General features: G+C 44.3%; 1 protein-coding gene across 2 annotated transcripts in view; it reads left to right on the top strand.

Moving 5' to 3' along the window:
- Nucleotides 1-645: 645 nt before the first annotated feature.
- Nucleotides 646-16,526, top strand: part of atp2b3b (ATPase plasma membrane Ca2+ transporting 3b) — a gene marked incomplete at both ends in the record, with an annotated part of 42,282 nt that continues 26,401 nt past the window's right edge. The window contains 13 exons of one of the 2 annotated variants that reach the window (XM_083974778.1): nt 646-898; nt 4,395-4,592; nt 6,620-6,877; nt 8,125-8,250; nt 9,473-9,598; nt 11,116-11,172; nt 11,474-11,515; nt 12,196-12,360; nt 12,651-12,722; nt 12,848-12,990; nt 14,265-14,397; nt 15,620-15,729; nt 15,904-16,038. In XM_083974778.1, the coding sequence (XP_083830904.1) occupies nt 646-898; nt 4,395-4,592; nt 6,620-6,877; nt 8,125-8,250; nt 9,473-9,598; nt 11,116-11,172; nt 11,474-11,515; nt 12,196-12,360; nt 12,651-12,722; nt 12,848-12,990; nt 14,265-14,397; nt 15,620-15,729; nt 15,904-16,038 (1,818 nt within the window). The remainder of the gene's footprint in view (nt 899-4,394; nt 4,593-6,619; nt 6,878-8,124; nt 8,251-9,472; nt 9,599-11,115; nt 11,173-11,473; nt 11,516-12,195; nt 12,361-12,650; nt 12,723-12,847; nt 12,991-14,264; nt 14,398-15,619; nt 15,730-15,903; nt 16,039-16,526) is intronic. The other variant, XM_083974779.1, reaches the window with a different exon arrangement.

Here is a 16,526-nt window from a genome sequence, read left to right as displayed (position 1 = left end):
GAGGGAGATCAATAGAACTGAGTGGTAATATTTTATCTCTTTCTTGCACTCTCTCAGGTCCTGGTGGTGCAGCAGTAGCTACCTCTGAACTGGATCCACGCACTGTGTCTCTGACTTATCAGCCACCTTTGCCTCGCTCGCCCCTCTCTCCATCCGTCCGTCATCCCTCCGTCCCCGTCTGTAACGTCCGTCGGCCCGTCCCAACGTCCATGGACTGGCCGTGACCCCTGGAGGGAGGGGGACAGAAACGAAGAAAGAGTGGAGTCGCAGAGGAGACGGAGGAGAAGGAAGCTGGATTCACTCAGACGTCACGCTTCCGAAGTGCCCCTGCTCGCTGTCCTTCATCCCCCTCACCCTCCTCCTCCTCCTCCTGTAATGGAGAATTAAAGGAGCAGTGGGAGGCTAGGCCGAGATAGCGAGGAGACAAAAATACACAACCCTCATTGCCCTTAAATAAGATTAAAGAAGGGTTCGGGCGCGCCGTTATAATTACACATTTTAAGATAAGATATTAAGGCAGAACTGAGATTCTGACTGTTGAGCACATGAACACCCCTCCACCAACCAAAACGAAAGTGGAACTGAGTTGAGGACAGACTACGGAGAGAAAGGAGGAGGACCACAACAGAAAAAGACCCTATTGACATGTCAACAACAGCCACGATGGGTGAAATGGCAAACAGCGCAGTGGAGTTTTATCCCAAAGGGACACGGGGCGGGGGCGGAGGAGGAGGAGGAAGGGCAGATGGCAGCCACGCAGGGGGAGACTTTGGGGTCACGGTGATGGAGCTCAGGGAGCTGATGGAGCTCCGAGGCACGGACGCCCTGCAGAAGGTCCAGGACAGCTACGGAGACACAGAGGGGCTCTGCCAGAGACTACAGTCCAGCACCACTGAAGGTGAGCAGGCCCGGGTACATACATGGATGGATGGAGGGATGGATGAATGAATAATGGAGGAGTAGATGGCAAGATGGATGAATGGGTGAGGGTACAGATGTATAAATAGTCCGACGGAGGGAGGGATGGACGGATGGATGGATGGATGGATGAGTGGATACATGACGGGTGAATAGCTTGCTGCTCACTGAATGGATGGATGGACGGATTTGTGGAGTGGATGAATGGAGATGGCTGAGCAGGGAGAGTTGAGATTAGCTGAATGAAAGAGTGGAAGGATAGAGGACGCTATGCTCACACTTCTGCATGTGTGGCCATTTCTACATCACCATCATCATTTGGCTCAAACAAACAGCACTGATCACACGTCACAACACGAACACGTTATTGAAACACGAGATGATCCTGAAATCATCTCCATCGCACAGTGAAAACTCATTTTTATTACAGAGTGTAATCCGGGGTAACAGGAGGCCGCTGGAGCTGGATGCATGGGGAATATGGGTGGATGAATTGATTGATGATTAGATGAGGGGATTACAGTGGATGAATGGATGGAAAGCTGACAGAGCAAATCAATAAATGGATGACTGGAGTGACAGCGTGAACCGATTGACACGACTCTCCAATGGCACAACTGTTACTTTACATATTTCCGACTGTCTATACATATAAATATATTCACTATAGCTGAATGCAGTTAAACCTTATTTAATTAGCTATGATGATAAACTGAAAAAAAACATGAAATCCTCACACTGTAAAGATTAACTAGCAAATATTTGACCTTTTTGCTAAAATTATGAATCAATTATCAATAAAGTTTGCGGTTTCCTGACTAGTTATAATAACTTAATTGTTTCAGCTCTGTCTATCCTAATGTCAAATAAAGACTAATGACCAGAGCTGAAATGAAACAATCGATTCAAAATAAACAAGGGACAATTTTGATGGTCACTTAATCAAATGCCAAACAGGCTTCTTAAATATGATAATTTACTGTTTTTTTTTTTTTAATCATACAAATTGAATTTCTCAGAACAAGCTAATTATTTTTGACCATATTCTGTCAGTCACTCATTTCATAAACCTTAAATCATAACAATCAATCAATAGTTTAATTCAAAGTGAAAATGATCAGTTGTTACAGCTGTAATACAAAACCCATCAATGTTAAAACTGACGGCGTGAATTGAAATAAATTGACTACTTATATACTGTATGTATGTAAATTAGTTACAGTAATTGCTTCTTCAAAAATGTTAAAACTAAATAAATATAAATAATGAACAACAAAATTAAATGAAATTTAATTGATAACCCTAACTTGCAAAGCTTTGATTATGCAAATTAAATCATTTGTAGTGACTATTACGGTACAATGTGTGTTTCTGTGCCTTTAGTGTGTGTGTGTGTGTGTGTGCTCTAACAGGGGTGTGGTACCACACTACGCCCACTCCTCCAACTAGTTTGTAACCTAGCAACACAACAGCAGCGAGAAGTTGGCCGGGAAAGTCAGCAAGAGATGAAGAGAGAGAGGGAGAGAGATGAGTGAGAGCTGTGAGATGGAGCCGGTGAGGAACAGAGAGGGGTGAATGTAGCAAGAGGAGTGTGTGTTAGAGTGTAAGCAAAGTCTATGAGATGGGTGTGTGTGTGTGTGTGTGTGTGTGTGTGTGAGAGAGAGAGAGAGGGAGATGGAGAAAACGTTGAGAGTTGGTGAGTGTTGAGTTACAGTAAGTCTGTGTTGAGTGTTGCTAATTTGATACTGTGAGCTGGTCAGGAATCAGTGCAGCAACAGACACACACACAGAGTCATGTATCTGCAGTTGTCCCTACAAACGCAGTTGGCAAACAACGCACAAACACTGCCCTCCACAAACACACACACACACTTCTTTAACTGCGCTGACTTTCACAAACTACATATGGTGTGTTGTGGCGTGACAAACGCGGAGACGGAGCGATGTTTCTCACCTTGTAGGACTCATTACTCTGCTCAGGATATTTTCTGCTCCACATCTGAGGCGTTTGGCAGTGACACAAACGCCGCCGCCTCTTGTTTGGTGTATGACGGCGATAAGACTGATCACAGAGCAGCAAAGATGTGAACTGGCTAATCAGTTGGGAAGAATGTGGGAAAATGTATATTTAACAAGAGAACGACACAAATAGACACTGGGGTAAATGTATCACATGCATATACAGTACATTATGATGTTGAACATCAGCTGCAACATGATACACAGAGCAGAGTGGGGGGGGGGGGGGGGGGGACGTCTCTGTCTGCCTCACACACACACACACACATCTACTCATACACACACACACACACATACAGAGAGAGATATGGATACCCCGGCACTGCAGTATAAGACCATTATGTCCACATTGAAGAGAGAGAAAGGAGGAGGAGGAGAAATGATGAGAACGAGAGAGTGAGGAAGAGTGTGTGTGTGTGTGTGTGTGTGTGTGTGTGGTGATGGTGGGGGATGAGGGGTGAGGAGGGAAAGCTAGAACAGCTTGCCGCATTGTCAAGGACACATCAAGGGGAGATTGAGAGAGGGAGAAAAAGAGACGAGAGAGGCTGTGGAAGGAAGGAAAAAGGAGGAAGGGAAGAACAGAGGCACGGATGAGAAAGAAAGAAAAGAAAGGAAGGAGGGAGGGGGGGGGTGAGGGAGGGATGAACTAATGAAAGGAGGATACAGCTCACTATGATTACTCAGCATAAGGTCACCTGTGTTCTCTCTGCCTGTCTCTCTCTGCCTCGGCCTGAACCCTGTTGAGCGTCATATTGCTACACAACTCTCCGGCAACGCTGGGAGCTTCATACGACTCCCTGCAGCAGCCACACTGGACCAGGATGTCTCCACACACACACACACACACACACACACACACACATGCACACACTGGCAAACTGACGCAAAGACAGTCACCAATCTCAGCCAACCACAGCGCACAAATCCCCCCCCCCCTCCCCCTCCTCCCCGACAGCCAATCAAAAAAAGAAGAAAAAAAAAAAAAAAAACCCAGCTCTGCTTCAAAGCCGCTACCACTGAAAGAATGACATCACCTGTTGCTGGGCAGAAACCTGTTAAGAGACAGGAAGCCCTGGACCTGATATCCTGGTCACCATGGAAACTGAATCACTTAGGGGTGAGGTTGAAGAGGGAGAGGAGGGTGAGGATGGAGGAGATGTTGCAGTGAGGCTGTGAGGATGTGAGAGAGGAGAGGCGAGGCGGGAGGTTTGGGGGGGCGGTGGGGGGGGGCATGAGAGTAAATTTGGGGTTAGCTGCTATAATTCACGCTTCGACTTTGTTTGATGCGTTTTTAAATATTTTACTGGGTAGAGAAAGTTTAGTAGATTCGTTGGAGTGGATCTTTGTTCGTGTGTGCAGCAGCAGCAGCAGCAGCGTGTGATCTATTCTCATAAACGTTCTAACACCTTCACCTTTACTTTAACCCCTCTGTTTCTTCCCCTCCTCCCTGCTCTCAGGTCTCACTGGGGACCCGGCCGACTTGGAGCGTCGGTACCAAGCGTACGGCCAAAACTTCATCCCCCCTAAGAAACCCAAGACTTTCCTGGAGCTGGTGTGGGAGGCGCTGCAGGACGTCACGCTCATCATCTTGGAGGCCGCCGCCATCATCTCCCTCGGCCTCTCTCTCTACCAGCCTCCAGGAGGCGAAACCGAATGTGAGGACGAGGGGCAAGGGCGTAGTGGGGATCGATATATTGTAGTGTGTTGGTAAGGGGGTTAGCGTGGTTAGGGGCGAAGCTGGACGGGAAAAACTGTTGAGATAGGAGGAAGAGAGCAAAAGCAGGGAGGAGAGCGAGGTGAGGAAGATGAAGCCGTGTTAAAGAGGAGAGAGGGAATGAGTCATAGAGGAAGCAGAGGTTGTAGGAAGAGAAGAGAAGGAGACGTTTGGGAGGTGGAAAACGACCTTTGGCTCTAACGAGGTAAGAGCGAAAGAAAAGGCAGAATGATGAAACAGAGCCTGTGAGATAATCTAGTGTGCTGGTAATATGCACGACCAGAGAGGAGTCATGCATTAGCAAAAACATCTTAACTCAACACCCACTTACTGAACCATTTATTTACTGTGTATTATGAAAGCTGCTCAAATCCAGCCTGCTGGTGAAAACTCTAGATGTTATCCCTGCGCACGATGAAGCTGCGTCAGTCAAGCTAATCAGTCCTTTCAGAGCAGGAACATGCCCTGTATCTTCAAGACTCGCCTGAAGACTCATCCCTTCTCCTAAAAGCTTTAACCCTAACCACACACTTTCACTTTCTTTACCTGATCATCTCCTTACTTTCTGAAGAGATACTGAGTGTTTACATCTAGCTCTCTGCACTCAGGCCTTAGCGATGTCCCTCACCTGTAGGTCACTTTGGATTTCCATATTTTACCTTCACTTACTCCTACGCCTAGAAATATTCTCCAGTTTGAAATGAGACGGCACTACTGCAACCCATTACATCAGCATCCGCATCCATATCAGACAAGAGGTAAAAAAGTTCACCTAATTCGCTGATTTTAGATTTACGTAATGGGATCATTTGACATTTTGGCAAATTGGCCCATTGCCATAATCCCTATAGTCATAGCAGTAGGTTTGTTACCTTTAATTGTCGGTGCAAGCTGTTTTTAGAACGGCGGAGCAGAGCCGCTAGCTGCTCAGAGCTACGCTACGGAGGCTAATTCTTGGTTTCCCTCATCAAACTCATCAAATACACAATCCAACAACTCCAAAACGCTCTGGTGGACAAGTTGTGACCTGCACATTCACCACGCTATGAGATAATAACGGAACATTATGAGACAGAGTTGTTTTCGAGGTAAATGCAGAGACTGCTTGCCGAAAAACTGCCACCGACGGGAACGTGCATCAGCTGTTTTGCATGAATTTACCTCGAAAATAACTCCCAATAGCCTCTGTAGCGTAGCTCTGAGCAGCTCTGCTCCGCCGTTCTAAAAATAGCTTGCACCGACAACTACTCCTAAAACTATAGGGATTTCAGACACCATCTGCTGTATCAGACAATATATAAAAATGTGAGACTGTCCTGCAAATGAGCAATAACGACGTAACGATAGTGAACGTAACAAACGGTCTACTAGTGATTTAATGAATTCTTTTCTATGAAAAACATAGAAAAAATTAAAGAACACAAGATCGAATTGATTGAGACCTTTATTAATGGTGGAAATACTAAGTCGTCTGTTGCCTGTGCAGCCATCTTACTGGTGTATTCCAAAAAGTCTTCGTTTGAAGGGCTGGTTGTTGTTTGGGTCACTTTGGTTTTGTCATTCAATCCTCTCTAAAAAATGCACAAAATGAAAGGATACTAGTTTGACAAAGAGAAGTCGGAGGAAAGAGAGGAAACGTGAGAGGAATTACCAGATTGTTGCCATTAGCTTCTCTGGGCCTGTTCACCGCAGTGACAGGTCATGATAGGGAGGAAGTGGGCTCAGTGGACTGAGAGAGGAAATATGGGACTATTGTAGCTCTGTCTGAAACCACATAGTGCACTCTAGATAACAGCAGCAACACGCAAGCTCTGCTCACGGTAATGTCATTAGGCAGAGATGTGCAGCATCAGTATGAGCATGAACCTTTTCATTTCAATCTGTTAATGATGATGATAAACGCAAACTCTAGTCAGAGGCAGCAGCTGTTAAGTAACGGCCATATTGTTTGTTTCCTCTCCTCCCCAGCATGTGGGGAGGGGTCAGGGGGCGCAGAGGACGAGGGCGAGGCCGACGCCGGATGGATAGAGGGTGCCGCCATCCTGCTGTCCGTGGTGTGCGTCGTCCTGGTGACGGCGTTCAATGACTGGTCCAAAGAAAAGCAGTTCCGGGGTCTACAGAGTCGGATCGAGCAGGAGCAGAAGTTCACCGTCGTGCGGAAAGGAAACGTCATACAGATACCTGTGGCTGACATGGTGGTGGGGGACATGGCCCAGGTCAAATATGGTGAGGAGACCATCGCAAATGCTTATTAAGCAACTTAAAAACGTTTTTACTATTGACTACTGTCTGCGATTGTGGCTTCCCTCAGACAAACTGTGTTAAAAGGCGTCCCCTCACTCCTCACTCTGCAGTTTCCTTCTTTGTTGGATGCCTATGGGACCATGATTATGTTATTTGATCCCATAGACACTGAAGACACTGAACAACTGAGACAAGATCCTAATTCTGCTGTTGGACGTAACCTGAGACTAAACCAAAAACATTAAAAAAGGTGTCTCCTAAGGTTTTATATCAGTTTCTGACTCTGAAAGTGGGAACAACAAAATAATCCTCCCAATCTATTTCATCTCTAAAAGGGGTCTTTAACCAGATCACACATTTAGGCTAATTTACATCATCTTCTGATGATAACTGATGTAATAACTTGTAATGCTTTTCCCCGTTTTCACTGAGCCTCCCCTGTAGCTGTCATTAGTCCCCAAGGTGAGGCCTGCCCCCCAGTTTGGAAACCTCCGGATTCATTATTTCATATGTTCCAACTGATTTTACTAGTAAAAATATATATATATCTGAGAAAATAAAAAATAAAACAATGTATATGAAGTGGCTGACTGCTAATACCAGCAATCTTGTGCCGCGTAAGTATTTTAGCCGATGAAAATTTAATTCCATAAAGTGAGTATGTTTGGAAAACACTCTTTGTTTGAGATTGATAATCTTACTATATTAAAACAGTACAGAAGAGATATATATTTTAATGGCATTTTTGCCTTTAATTGATAGTTCAGTGGAGAGAGACAGAGAGAGGGGGAAGGCCATGCAGCAAAGGGCCGCCCGAGTCGGGATTCGATACAGGGCCGGCTGCAGCGAGGACTATGGCCCCTGTATATGGGGCGCCTGCTCTACCAACTGAGCTAAACAACACCCCGACATTTTTACCAATAAACTAAAATAAGATAAGATAAGCTAACCACCTGTTAGCTATATTTTGCCTCAAATTAGCATAAACTAAAGAGGTATTTAACGTCTTTGAACTTGGAAAACGTGTCAATGCCACTTTTCCCCAGAATGTTGACCACTATTTGCAGAGTAGCCTACTACATCTGTGTAACATGTAGTGGTGCGGTATTTTATAACATGTCCACAACATGCTGAAATCTGCTTGTGAAGCACTGTAATGTGCTGACGTGTGAAACAGGACGTGAACTACAAGGTGAATCAAACACTGATCTGAGCTCATGTGTGTCCAGGGGACCTGCTGCCAGCTGACGGGATCTTGGTCCAAGGCAACGATCTGAAGATAGACGAGAGCTCTCTGACAGGAGAGTCTGACCACGTACGCAAGTCTGTGGACAAAGACCCAATGCTGCTCTCAGGTTTGTTTTCACATTTCACATTCATCTTTTTGAATGATGTTTCTGCCACAAAGCTGGAGGATATCTATGTGTGTGTGTGTGTGTTGACACATTTTTGTGAACACAATAACTCAACACTACATTTTTCGAGAGCAGACTACAGGTAACAACTGTGGAAATGGTCTTATTACCTCTGGATTAGCTTTCTGCATCTTGACAAAATGATGGAAACACCTGACAAATGATGTTACTAAAATAATATTAACATTCAGTACTTATTGAAGTTTATGCTTTGTTCAGTTAAACTCAATGGAAACATTTGAGATGGCATTTTGTGGGTGGGGCTTAATCTAGCATTGTTGTCACCATGAGTGTTCATATCATTGAAATTGACACCCTGTGTAAACCCATAGACTGTATGTCCCCTACTCTAATTAATATTCTTTATTAACATTACATATATCACATAAAACTGGATTGTTATAATGTAAAAGCTTCTGGTGACAAATTCACATCCTCTTGACTTAACGGCCTCTTTATTTTTGCTACTTAGCTATTTTGGTAAACCTGGCTAACACCAAACAGCAGGCAGATAGAGTAAGCACTGGCTTGTGGACGAAGCAGAGAATTCATCAGAAAACGAGACAGATTTTTTTTCTTAAGCGTTGGTGGAGACCAAAACAGAGGTATAAGGAAATTGAATATTCATAGGTTGGCCAGAGCCATGACTCTAAATCACCTCTAACTTTGGATTGACTGTTAACAACTCCAATATGTGATAATGTATCTTTTGTATTTCTGTCCCCAAAATCCATTCAGTCAGATCCAAAACAGAAGTTTGACTCTTCAATGTATGTCCAATAAAATGACGTAAACGCTTCAATGCATCTCTGACATTCCCATTTCCCCTAACCATTTAAATGCTCACCTTGAGTCCAGACAAAACGCTGGGCTTCTACTACGACTCCTTGACCTCATGACCTTTTGTCTGACCTGCTTTGGGTACACTCCAAAGCCAGGGTCAAGGTCTATTGATTTTCTTTTTTCAAGTTTGCTTTCTCCTCTGTCTGCGTGACAGTGATTTTTATTGGGCTGAACTCTCTGCACTGAAAACATTTTTAAAAAGCACCTTTTTAAAAACACCAACTGTTGTTTCCTATGTGTGACCACTTGGGGGTGCAGCTTTGCACCCAGCACTGGTTCCTGGATTGAATCTAAAACACTAATCTGTTTGGACGTGAAGGTACCCACGTGATGGAGGGCTCGGGCAGGATGCTGGTGACAGCTGTAGGTGTCAACTCGCAAACAGGCATCATCTTCACCCTGCTGGGGGCTGGAGAGATGGAGGAAGAAGCAAAGGAGAAGAAAGGTAAGTAGACAAGTTGAGACACTGAATGTACAGCAATGAATCATAATGTGTGAAAAATAGAGACATTTTTGTGGAAGATACGCGGCAGAAAATTGAACAGATGTAATATTTACATTGACGTGTACTGACCCACATCGATGGACTGAAAGGTCAGGGGCTCAGCCAGGGGTTAGAGGGGTCGGGGGGCCCTCTGTTTGAAGTGTTTCTTGATGGGAAATAAATGAAGTCAACAGGAGGAGATTCAAGACAAAAACAAAGAGTCTCCAGTTGTCTGCAGAGAGGAACTAAACACCACAAAGAACAACTACAAAGACACACACTGCAGCGTGCGTTCGTATACGTGTTGGTAGTGTTAGTCGGGTGTCTAACTGATTTCAGATAAGGGCCTCAACAGGAAACACACCAGTTTAACCTTGTAGATAATTTAGCCCACATCCTCTCCATCCCTCTCTCCTCTCCCTCCCTCCCTCCCTCCCTTCTTTTCCCCACTGTCACACACTCTCCGCCATCTCTCCCTCCCTCTCTCTCTTTCTCTTTCTCTTTCTCTCTCTCTCTCGGTCTCTTGTTTACCCCACTCCTGTGCCCTCTTTCACTTTCCTGTCTGTGCCGTCCCTGCTGTCTCCCCTCCTGTTTCTCCTTCCCTCCCTTAATCTGAGAGAGAGAAAGAGAGAGAGAGAGAGAGAGAGAGAGAGAGTGGCTGCAGATTGAATCAATTATTGAAAGAGCAGGAGAGAGAGAGAGAGAGAGAGAGAGAGAGAGAGAGAGAGAGAGAGAGAGAGAGAGAGAGAGAGAGAGAGAGGGAGCCAGGGAGATTCAGGGAAAAGTGTTGGTTGGTCAATGCACGAAGCATTAGTCTTATGCTCAAATTTGTTTTGGAAGAGCCGTGCAGTCAGAGCAGAGCTGCAGACAACAATAGAGGCTACACATACTTTCAGAAGCACTTAAGGTTAATATCATTACCTGTGCACTCGTCCATGATTGTACCGTGGCAGCTCTCTCTTGTGCATGGGAATGTGCGCAGCGATATTAGCATATTAAAAAGAGGAGGAAACACTGTGGCGTTCGTGGGATGCAGATAAAGGAGTTAGCCGATGATGCTTATTTCTCTGCCTGTTGTCGTCAATTTGTTCCCAAAGTGTTAGTTGGGAAACTATGATGTATTTGCGCCAATTGCAGCCTCGGTGGGCCGGATCATTCAGACAGTCATTTACTGGAGTTAATACATTATTCATAAGACTTCCACAAATGATATAACTTGTTAGGTTTTCCTCATGCAATAATGTGGGTTTGCTCACGTTTATTTTTTGATCTGTCTCTTATTTTGAAATTTAGGTTATGTCCACTTTTCTCCGGTCTATATAATCATCTACTAAAGCAGCAACAGTCAAACATACAAGCACATTCACTACCTGAGTTTTTTATTCTTCCCTTTTTGCTCTCTTTTGTTTCCCCCTTTTTGCCAAATCCTCTCATGTGCCCCCCAAAACCTTCCTTCCCCCACACACTCCCCCAACCAGAGGACAGTACTCAGTTGCCCATCTCTACAGATGCCAGTAACAGCACAGTCACCAATGGTATGTGAGAACAAAGTTGTCTGCCCCACTCCTTTCCTCAGCCACTGAATGGACCCCAGTAACACAGTGCAGTAAAGTGACAGTGACCCATGACGGTCTCTCAGTCTCTTGACCCAGTGTATGGAGATGTGTGTACCTTTATTACTCTTCCCTTCAGTATTGTTTCTCTGTGTTTTTCTCTGTTTCTGAAGATGTGTCTTTGAGGTGTTGATGGACACGTGAACACTTTTTTTTTTCTTGTCTTCTTTATTCCCTTATCTTCGTGTGTTTCTGTGTCTAACATCCTCCCTCTCTCTCTCAGGAAAACAACCTGATGGAGCCGTGGAGAACAATCAGAACAAAGGTAAAAAAAAAAAAAAAAGAAGCTCAACATGTGTTTGAAGCTTGGTTTGAAGTGAGCCGTCACCTTGTTAAAGGGATAGTTCAACATTTTGGCAAATAGGCCCAATGCCATAATCCCTATCGTTTTAGCAGTAGGTTCATTACCTTTAATTGTCGGTGCAAGCTATAACGGTGCTAGAACGGCGGAGCAGAGCCGCGAGCTGCTCAGAACTACGCTACGGAGTCTAATGGGATTTCTTGGTTTCCCTCATCAAATACACAATCCAACAACTCCAAACACTCCAAAAAGTTGTGACCTGCACATCCACCACGCTATGAGATAATAACGGAACGTTACAAGTTGTTTTTGAGGTAAATTCATGCAAAACCACAGATGCACAGTTTTTCGGCAAGCAGTCTCTGCATTTACCTCGAAAACAACTCAGTTGATGATGGAAACCAAGGAATCCCATTAGCCTCCGTAGCATAGCTCTGAGCAGCTTGTGGCTCTGCTCCGCCGTTCTAAAAATAGCTTGCACCGACAATTACAGGTAATGAACCTACTGCTATGACTACTGTATAGGGATTATGGCAATGGGCCAATTTGCCAAAATGTTTAACTATCCCTTTAAAGTGCAGTGCTGAAGAGGATGTATATGCGTTATAGGAGTGTGTGTGTGTGTGTGATTGTGTGTGTTTCAGCTAAGAAGCAGGATGGGGGTGTTGCCATGGAGATGCAACCCCTGAAGAGTGCGGAGGGAGGAGAGGTGGAGGACAGAGAGAAGAAGAAGACCAACGTTCCAAAGAAAGAGAAGAGCGTGCTGCAGGGCAAACTCACCAAACTGGCCGTTCAGATCGGCAAAGCAGGTAAAAGTCACACCTGAGCCGAGCAGGTTTCACACCCACGGCAGAACCTGTAGCCGTCAGTCCCTCCGAGCTCGCGTGGCAGTGACGCGCAGCCGAGCTCTTGCCGAATGTAAGAAATGATTATAAGGTGCAACAACTCACACTTAGGATTGTGTTGCATTGCTGCTCAGTAGCAGACAGATGCGTAGAGGGCGACGTTCTCAGGTTCTGCGGTGTAAACTTTCTCATTCAGAAGGTGACGTCAGAGCAGGCTGATCGAGCGACACTGTCGTCTTTGACTCCCTCCGCAGGTTTGGTGATGTCGGCCATCACCGTCATCATTCTGGTGCTGTACTTTGTCATCAACACGTTTGTCGTCGAAGGTGAGTGCGTTTTTAGCTTCCCAGTAAACAACACATGCAGCGATGCATGAATCACTCTTTAAAACAGGCTCTGTTGTTTGGCCTTAATATGCAGTGCGGTGTGTGTGTGTGTGTGTGTGTTGCAGGGCGCACTTGGATGGCAGAGTGCACTCCGGTCTACGTACAGTACTTTGTCAAGTTCTTCATCATCGGAGTCACTGTGCTGGTGGTGGCCGTCCCAGAGGGCTTACCGCTCGCCGTCACCATCTCTCTGGCCTACTCTGTCAAGGTAGACCCTGCAGCCTGATGAACGCTTGGATGAATGATTTGACACATATGACTTACAGGTTGTATAATCAGTGTAACTATGGGTGTGTAATAATCAAACCCATGGGTGTGTGAGGACAGCATCGAGACGTGAACCTGCTGAAAGTACAGCATGTTTCACTTCAGGGGGTGGAGCATGTCCTACAGTACATGTAAACAACGCTTTCTTCTACTCTTTTGCTTTTTATATACGGAAAGCCAAGGGTTAGATAAGAGAACTGGCACCAGTCTCATATCTATTGCTAACATAGCTTTGCATGATGACTAAAGACAGGTAATCAACCAGCCTTGCTCTGCCCAAAGGTAAAAAGCCAAGGCTGTCAATCAATGTAAATATTTAATCGTGATTAACTGGATGAGGGTCCTTAGTTAATCACGATTAATCACAAATTAACTACATTCGTTCAAAATGTGCCATAAAGGAATATTTAAGTGTTTAATAGTGGAGAAATATGCTGCTTTATGCAAATTTAATATAAATATGTATTAAACAAATTGTCCAGAAACCCTTAAAGGCCTAACTGCATTTAGCATATTTAAAAAAAAAAGCTTAAATAATAACATGGTGGCAGTATCTAAGTGTTTCAGACGGTTTGATTCAAACTGTGGGTTGGTCAAAAAGGTCAGTCACTGAATGTGTGTTAACTGTACATCAGAAACAAAAGTTGCATTAAAAAGGAATTAGCATAAACATGTTACGAGGTGATGTAAGTAAACAGTTAAATAAATACAGGTATAAAAAATAAAACAGTAGTTTAGTAGTAGTAAAATGATTTACGATCGAGACATAACTCAATAAAAAGAACCTGAGTGTTGCGGTTTTAACTTTTATTTCAATTCATTTAAAAAGTGGAATGTACATATACAGGATCACACACATCCTCAACAGTGGTTTATTCATGACATTAATTACTTACTTTTTTTTCCCACATATGCACTTGTATCATGTGAGCCTACAATAATCACTATGCTTTACCCACACAAGGTCAACGTCAGTCAGTAACATCCACGGCATTTACTCCTTCAAGAATATCTTATATCTTATTTACCATGAATTTTCATTTAAGTGAAGAGGTATTGAATTTTTCCTTCCTCTCTCCTTCCTTTCATCAATCCATTTCTCTCCGCCTCTCTGTCCTTCCACCCACTCCTCTATCTGTCATCATTCACTCTTACCCCACCCTTCTTTCCACCCCTCGCACATCCCTCTGCTCTCCATCACCGTGTCCCATGTAGAAAATGATGAAGGACAACAACCTTGTGCGCCATCTGGATGCCTGCGAGACCATGGGCAACGCCACGGCCATCTGCTCCGACAAGACCGGCACCCTCACCACCAACCGCATGACCGTTGTGCAGACTTACCTAGGTGAGTGAATAGCCCAAAAAACAAAAAAACTAAAAGTCTTTATTGATTCTCCTCAAGCGTCATAAGGTGAGGTACCTGAGGTAGTTTAATGAGAAAATCTGGACCACTTTAAAGGGATAGTTCAACATTTTGGCAAATTGGCCCATTGCCATAATCCCTATAGTTTTAGGAGTAGGTTCGTTACCTTTAATTGTCGGTGCAAGCTATTTTTAGAACGGCGGAGCAGAGCCGTGTGCCAAAATGTTGAACTATCCCTTTAAGCAAAGAAGAATAGACATTTGTTTTACTAAATCCACATGTTCCATAGTGTTCATAGTCACTTTACATTACCAATATATAAATGCATATTATAAAGTTAAACAAGATAAGTTGCAAGAGAGGGAATTGGCATGAAAATGTTTAATTAAGTTAAATTTTATTCAGTTTTATATGCATATTGGTAGACCTGCATAATTAATTGCAGTGTCATCATAATTGCTATATGGCCAAGTGCAATATTCAAATGGCAGGGGATGCAATTTGTGCAGTGTCAGCACCAAAAGTGTTGTGATGCTACAGAGACGCCATGGCGGGCAAATCATATCGGCATGATGCAACGGGACATGTTTGCTTGGCACAAGACCTGACAAAAGTCACATCAGCGATTTTCATATTTCTTAAGAGACAAATCAAAGCAAACATGTCCATCCACAATGAAATCACTATTGCATACTGCAGTCGCAATATCTGCCCATGTAATTGAAGTGTGATGTTTTATTTTTTATTTTTTACATATTATACAGCCCAGTGTAGCAGGAAATCATAGTATGCATATCAAGACACTTAAGGTCAAGCTTTATTTTATTATAGAGAGAAACCCAGCAGGACCCACAGGAAGCCAACACTCAGCAACAGTGGGAGGAAAAACTCTGCTTTAACAGGAAGAACCGGGCTTAGGGGTTGGCGGCCATCTGCTTCGACCTGTTGGTCACAATGACTGGGAGACACACAAAAAAAGTGACCACTGGATTAGATTAACTAGCGCACGTACACGGTTGTCATGTTTACCTGATTGATTTAGTCTGTAACATCTCTCTGTCGGCCTGGGTACTTACTGTTCTATCACACTGCTTATACTCTCTCAGATATCATATATATGATGGAGGCAGCTGGAGATAACACGTAGGTTGAGAGTGCAGAGATTATTATTGAAATGTGTTAAAGTTAGACTGTTGTTGCCCAGGTGACGTGCACCACCGAGTGATCCCGGACCCTGGACAGATCAACTCCCGAACACTGGACCTGTTAGTCAATGCTATCGCCATCAACAGCGCCTACACCTCCAAGATCTTAGTGAGTCATGCACGGACAGAGATCGTGTTGTTTTGCAGAGAGTCCCTCTCTGACCTTGTGGATTATTGTTTTTTTTGTTTGTTTGTTTCCTCTCTCATCACTCTGTCGTGTACTTTTCTGTTTTCCTCCCTCGAATCTACCACCTCAACTCGCTTCAATCGAATCGTCCATCAGCCACCTGATGTGGAGGGGGGCCTGGCCAAGCAGGTGGGCAACAAGACAGAGTGTGGCCTGCTGGGATTTGTATTAGATCTACAGCAGGACTACACCCCTGTCAGAGAGCAGATCCCCGAGGAGAGACTGTACAAGGTAAGGAACCGTGCACCACATCCACCCTCACAATTATAATGTATTAATAGTTACCTGCTGCAGCCTGAACAGAAGACTTTGTCACAGTTCATCTCGTACAGCTTGTTTAAATACATATTCATCCATACATGTTGAACATGTGCTGTGGTTGCACTGTATTAGATTCTCAGCCTGAGGTCAGGACCCCGTGTGCAGGAGTGTTGGAGTAAACAAAAGGCATTTGTCAAATTGTGTAGTAAAACTCTATATATTTTGGCAGGATGCTTTACTATACAGGAATCAGATATCGCAGATTAAAGCTCACATGGTAGCTTGGCACACTCGCAGTCCCCTGAAGTAGGTCACAATACACAGATGCAGTTTGTTGCACTTCTGATGATGTAGCAGGTCTCAATCTGCATCGTGCTGTACAGTAGACAACGATCACAGGCGCTGGGATTTCTCTCAGCAATTTGCTGCAAGACGTCACAGACAGCACCAACACCACC

The sequence above is a fragment of the Trachurus trachurus genome (genome assembly GCF_905171665.1).
Source record: "Trachurus trachurus genome assembly, chromosome: 7".
Classification (NCBI taxonomy): domain Eukaryota; kingdom Metazoa; phylum Chordata; class Actinopteri; order Carangiformes; family Carangidae; genus Trachurus; species Trachurus trachurus.
The sequence above is the reverse complement of the archived record's forward strand: the minus strand, read 5'-3'. Positions and strand labels throughout refer to the sequence as shown.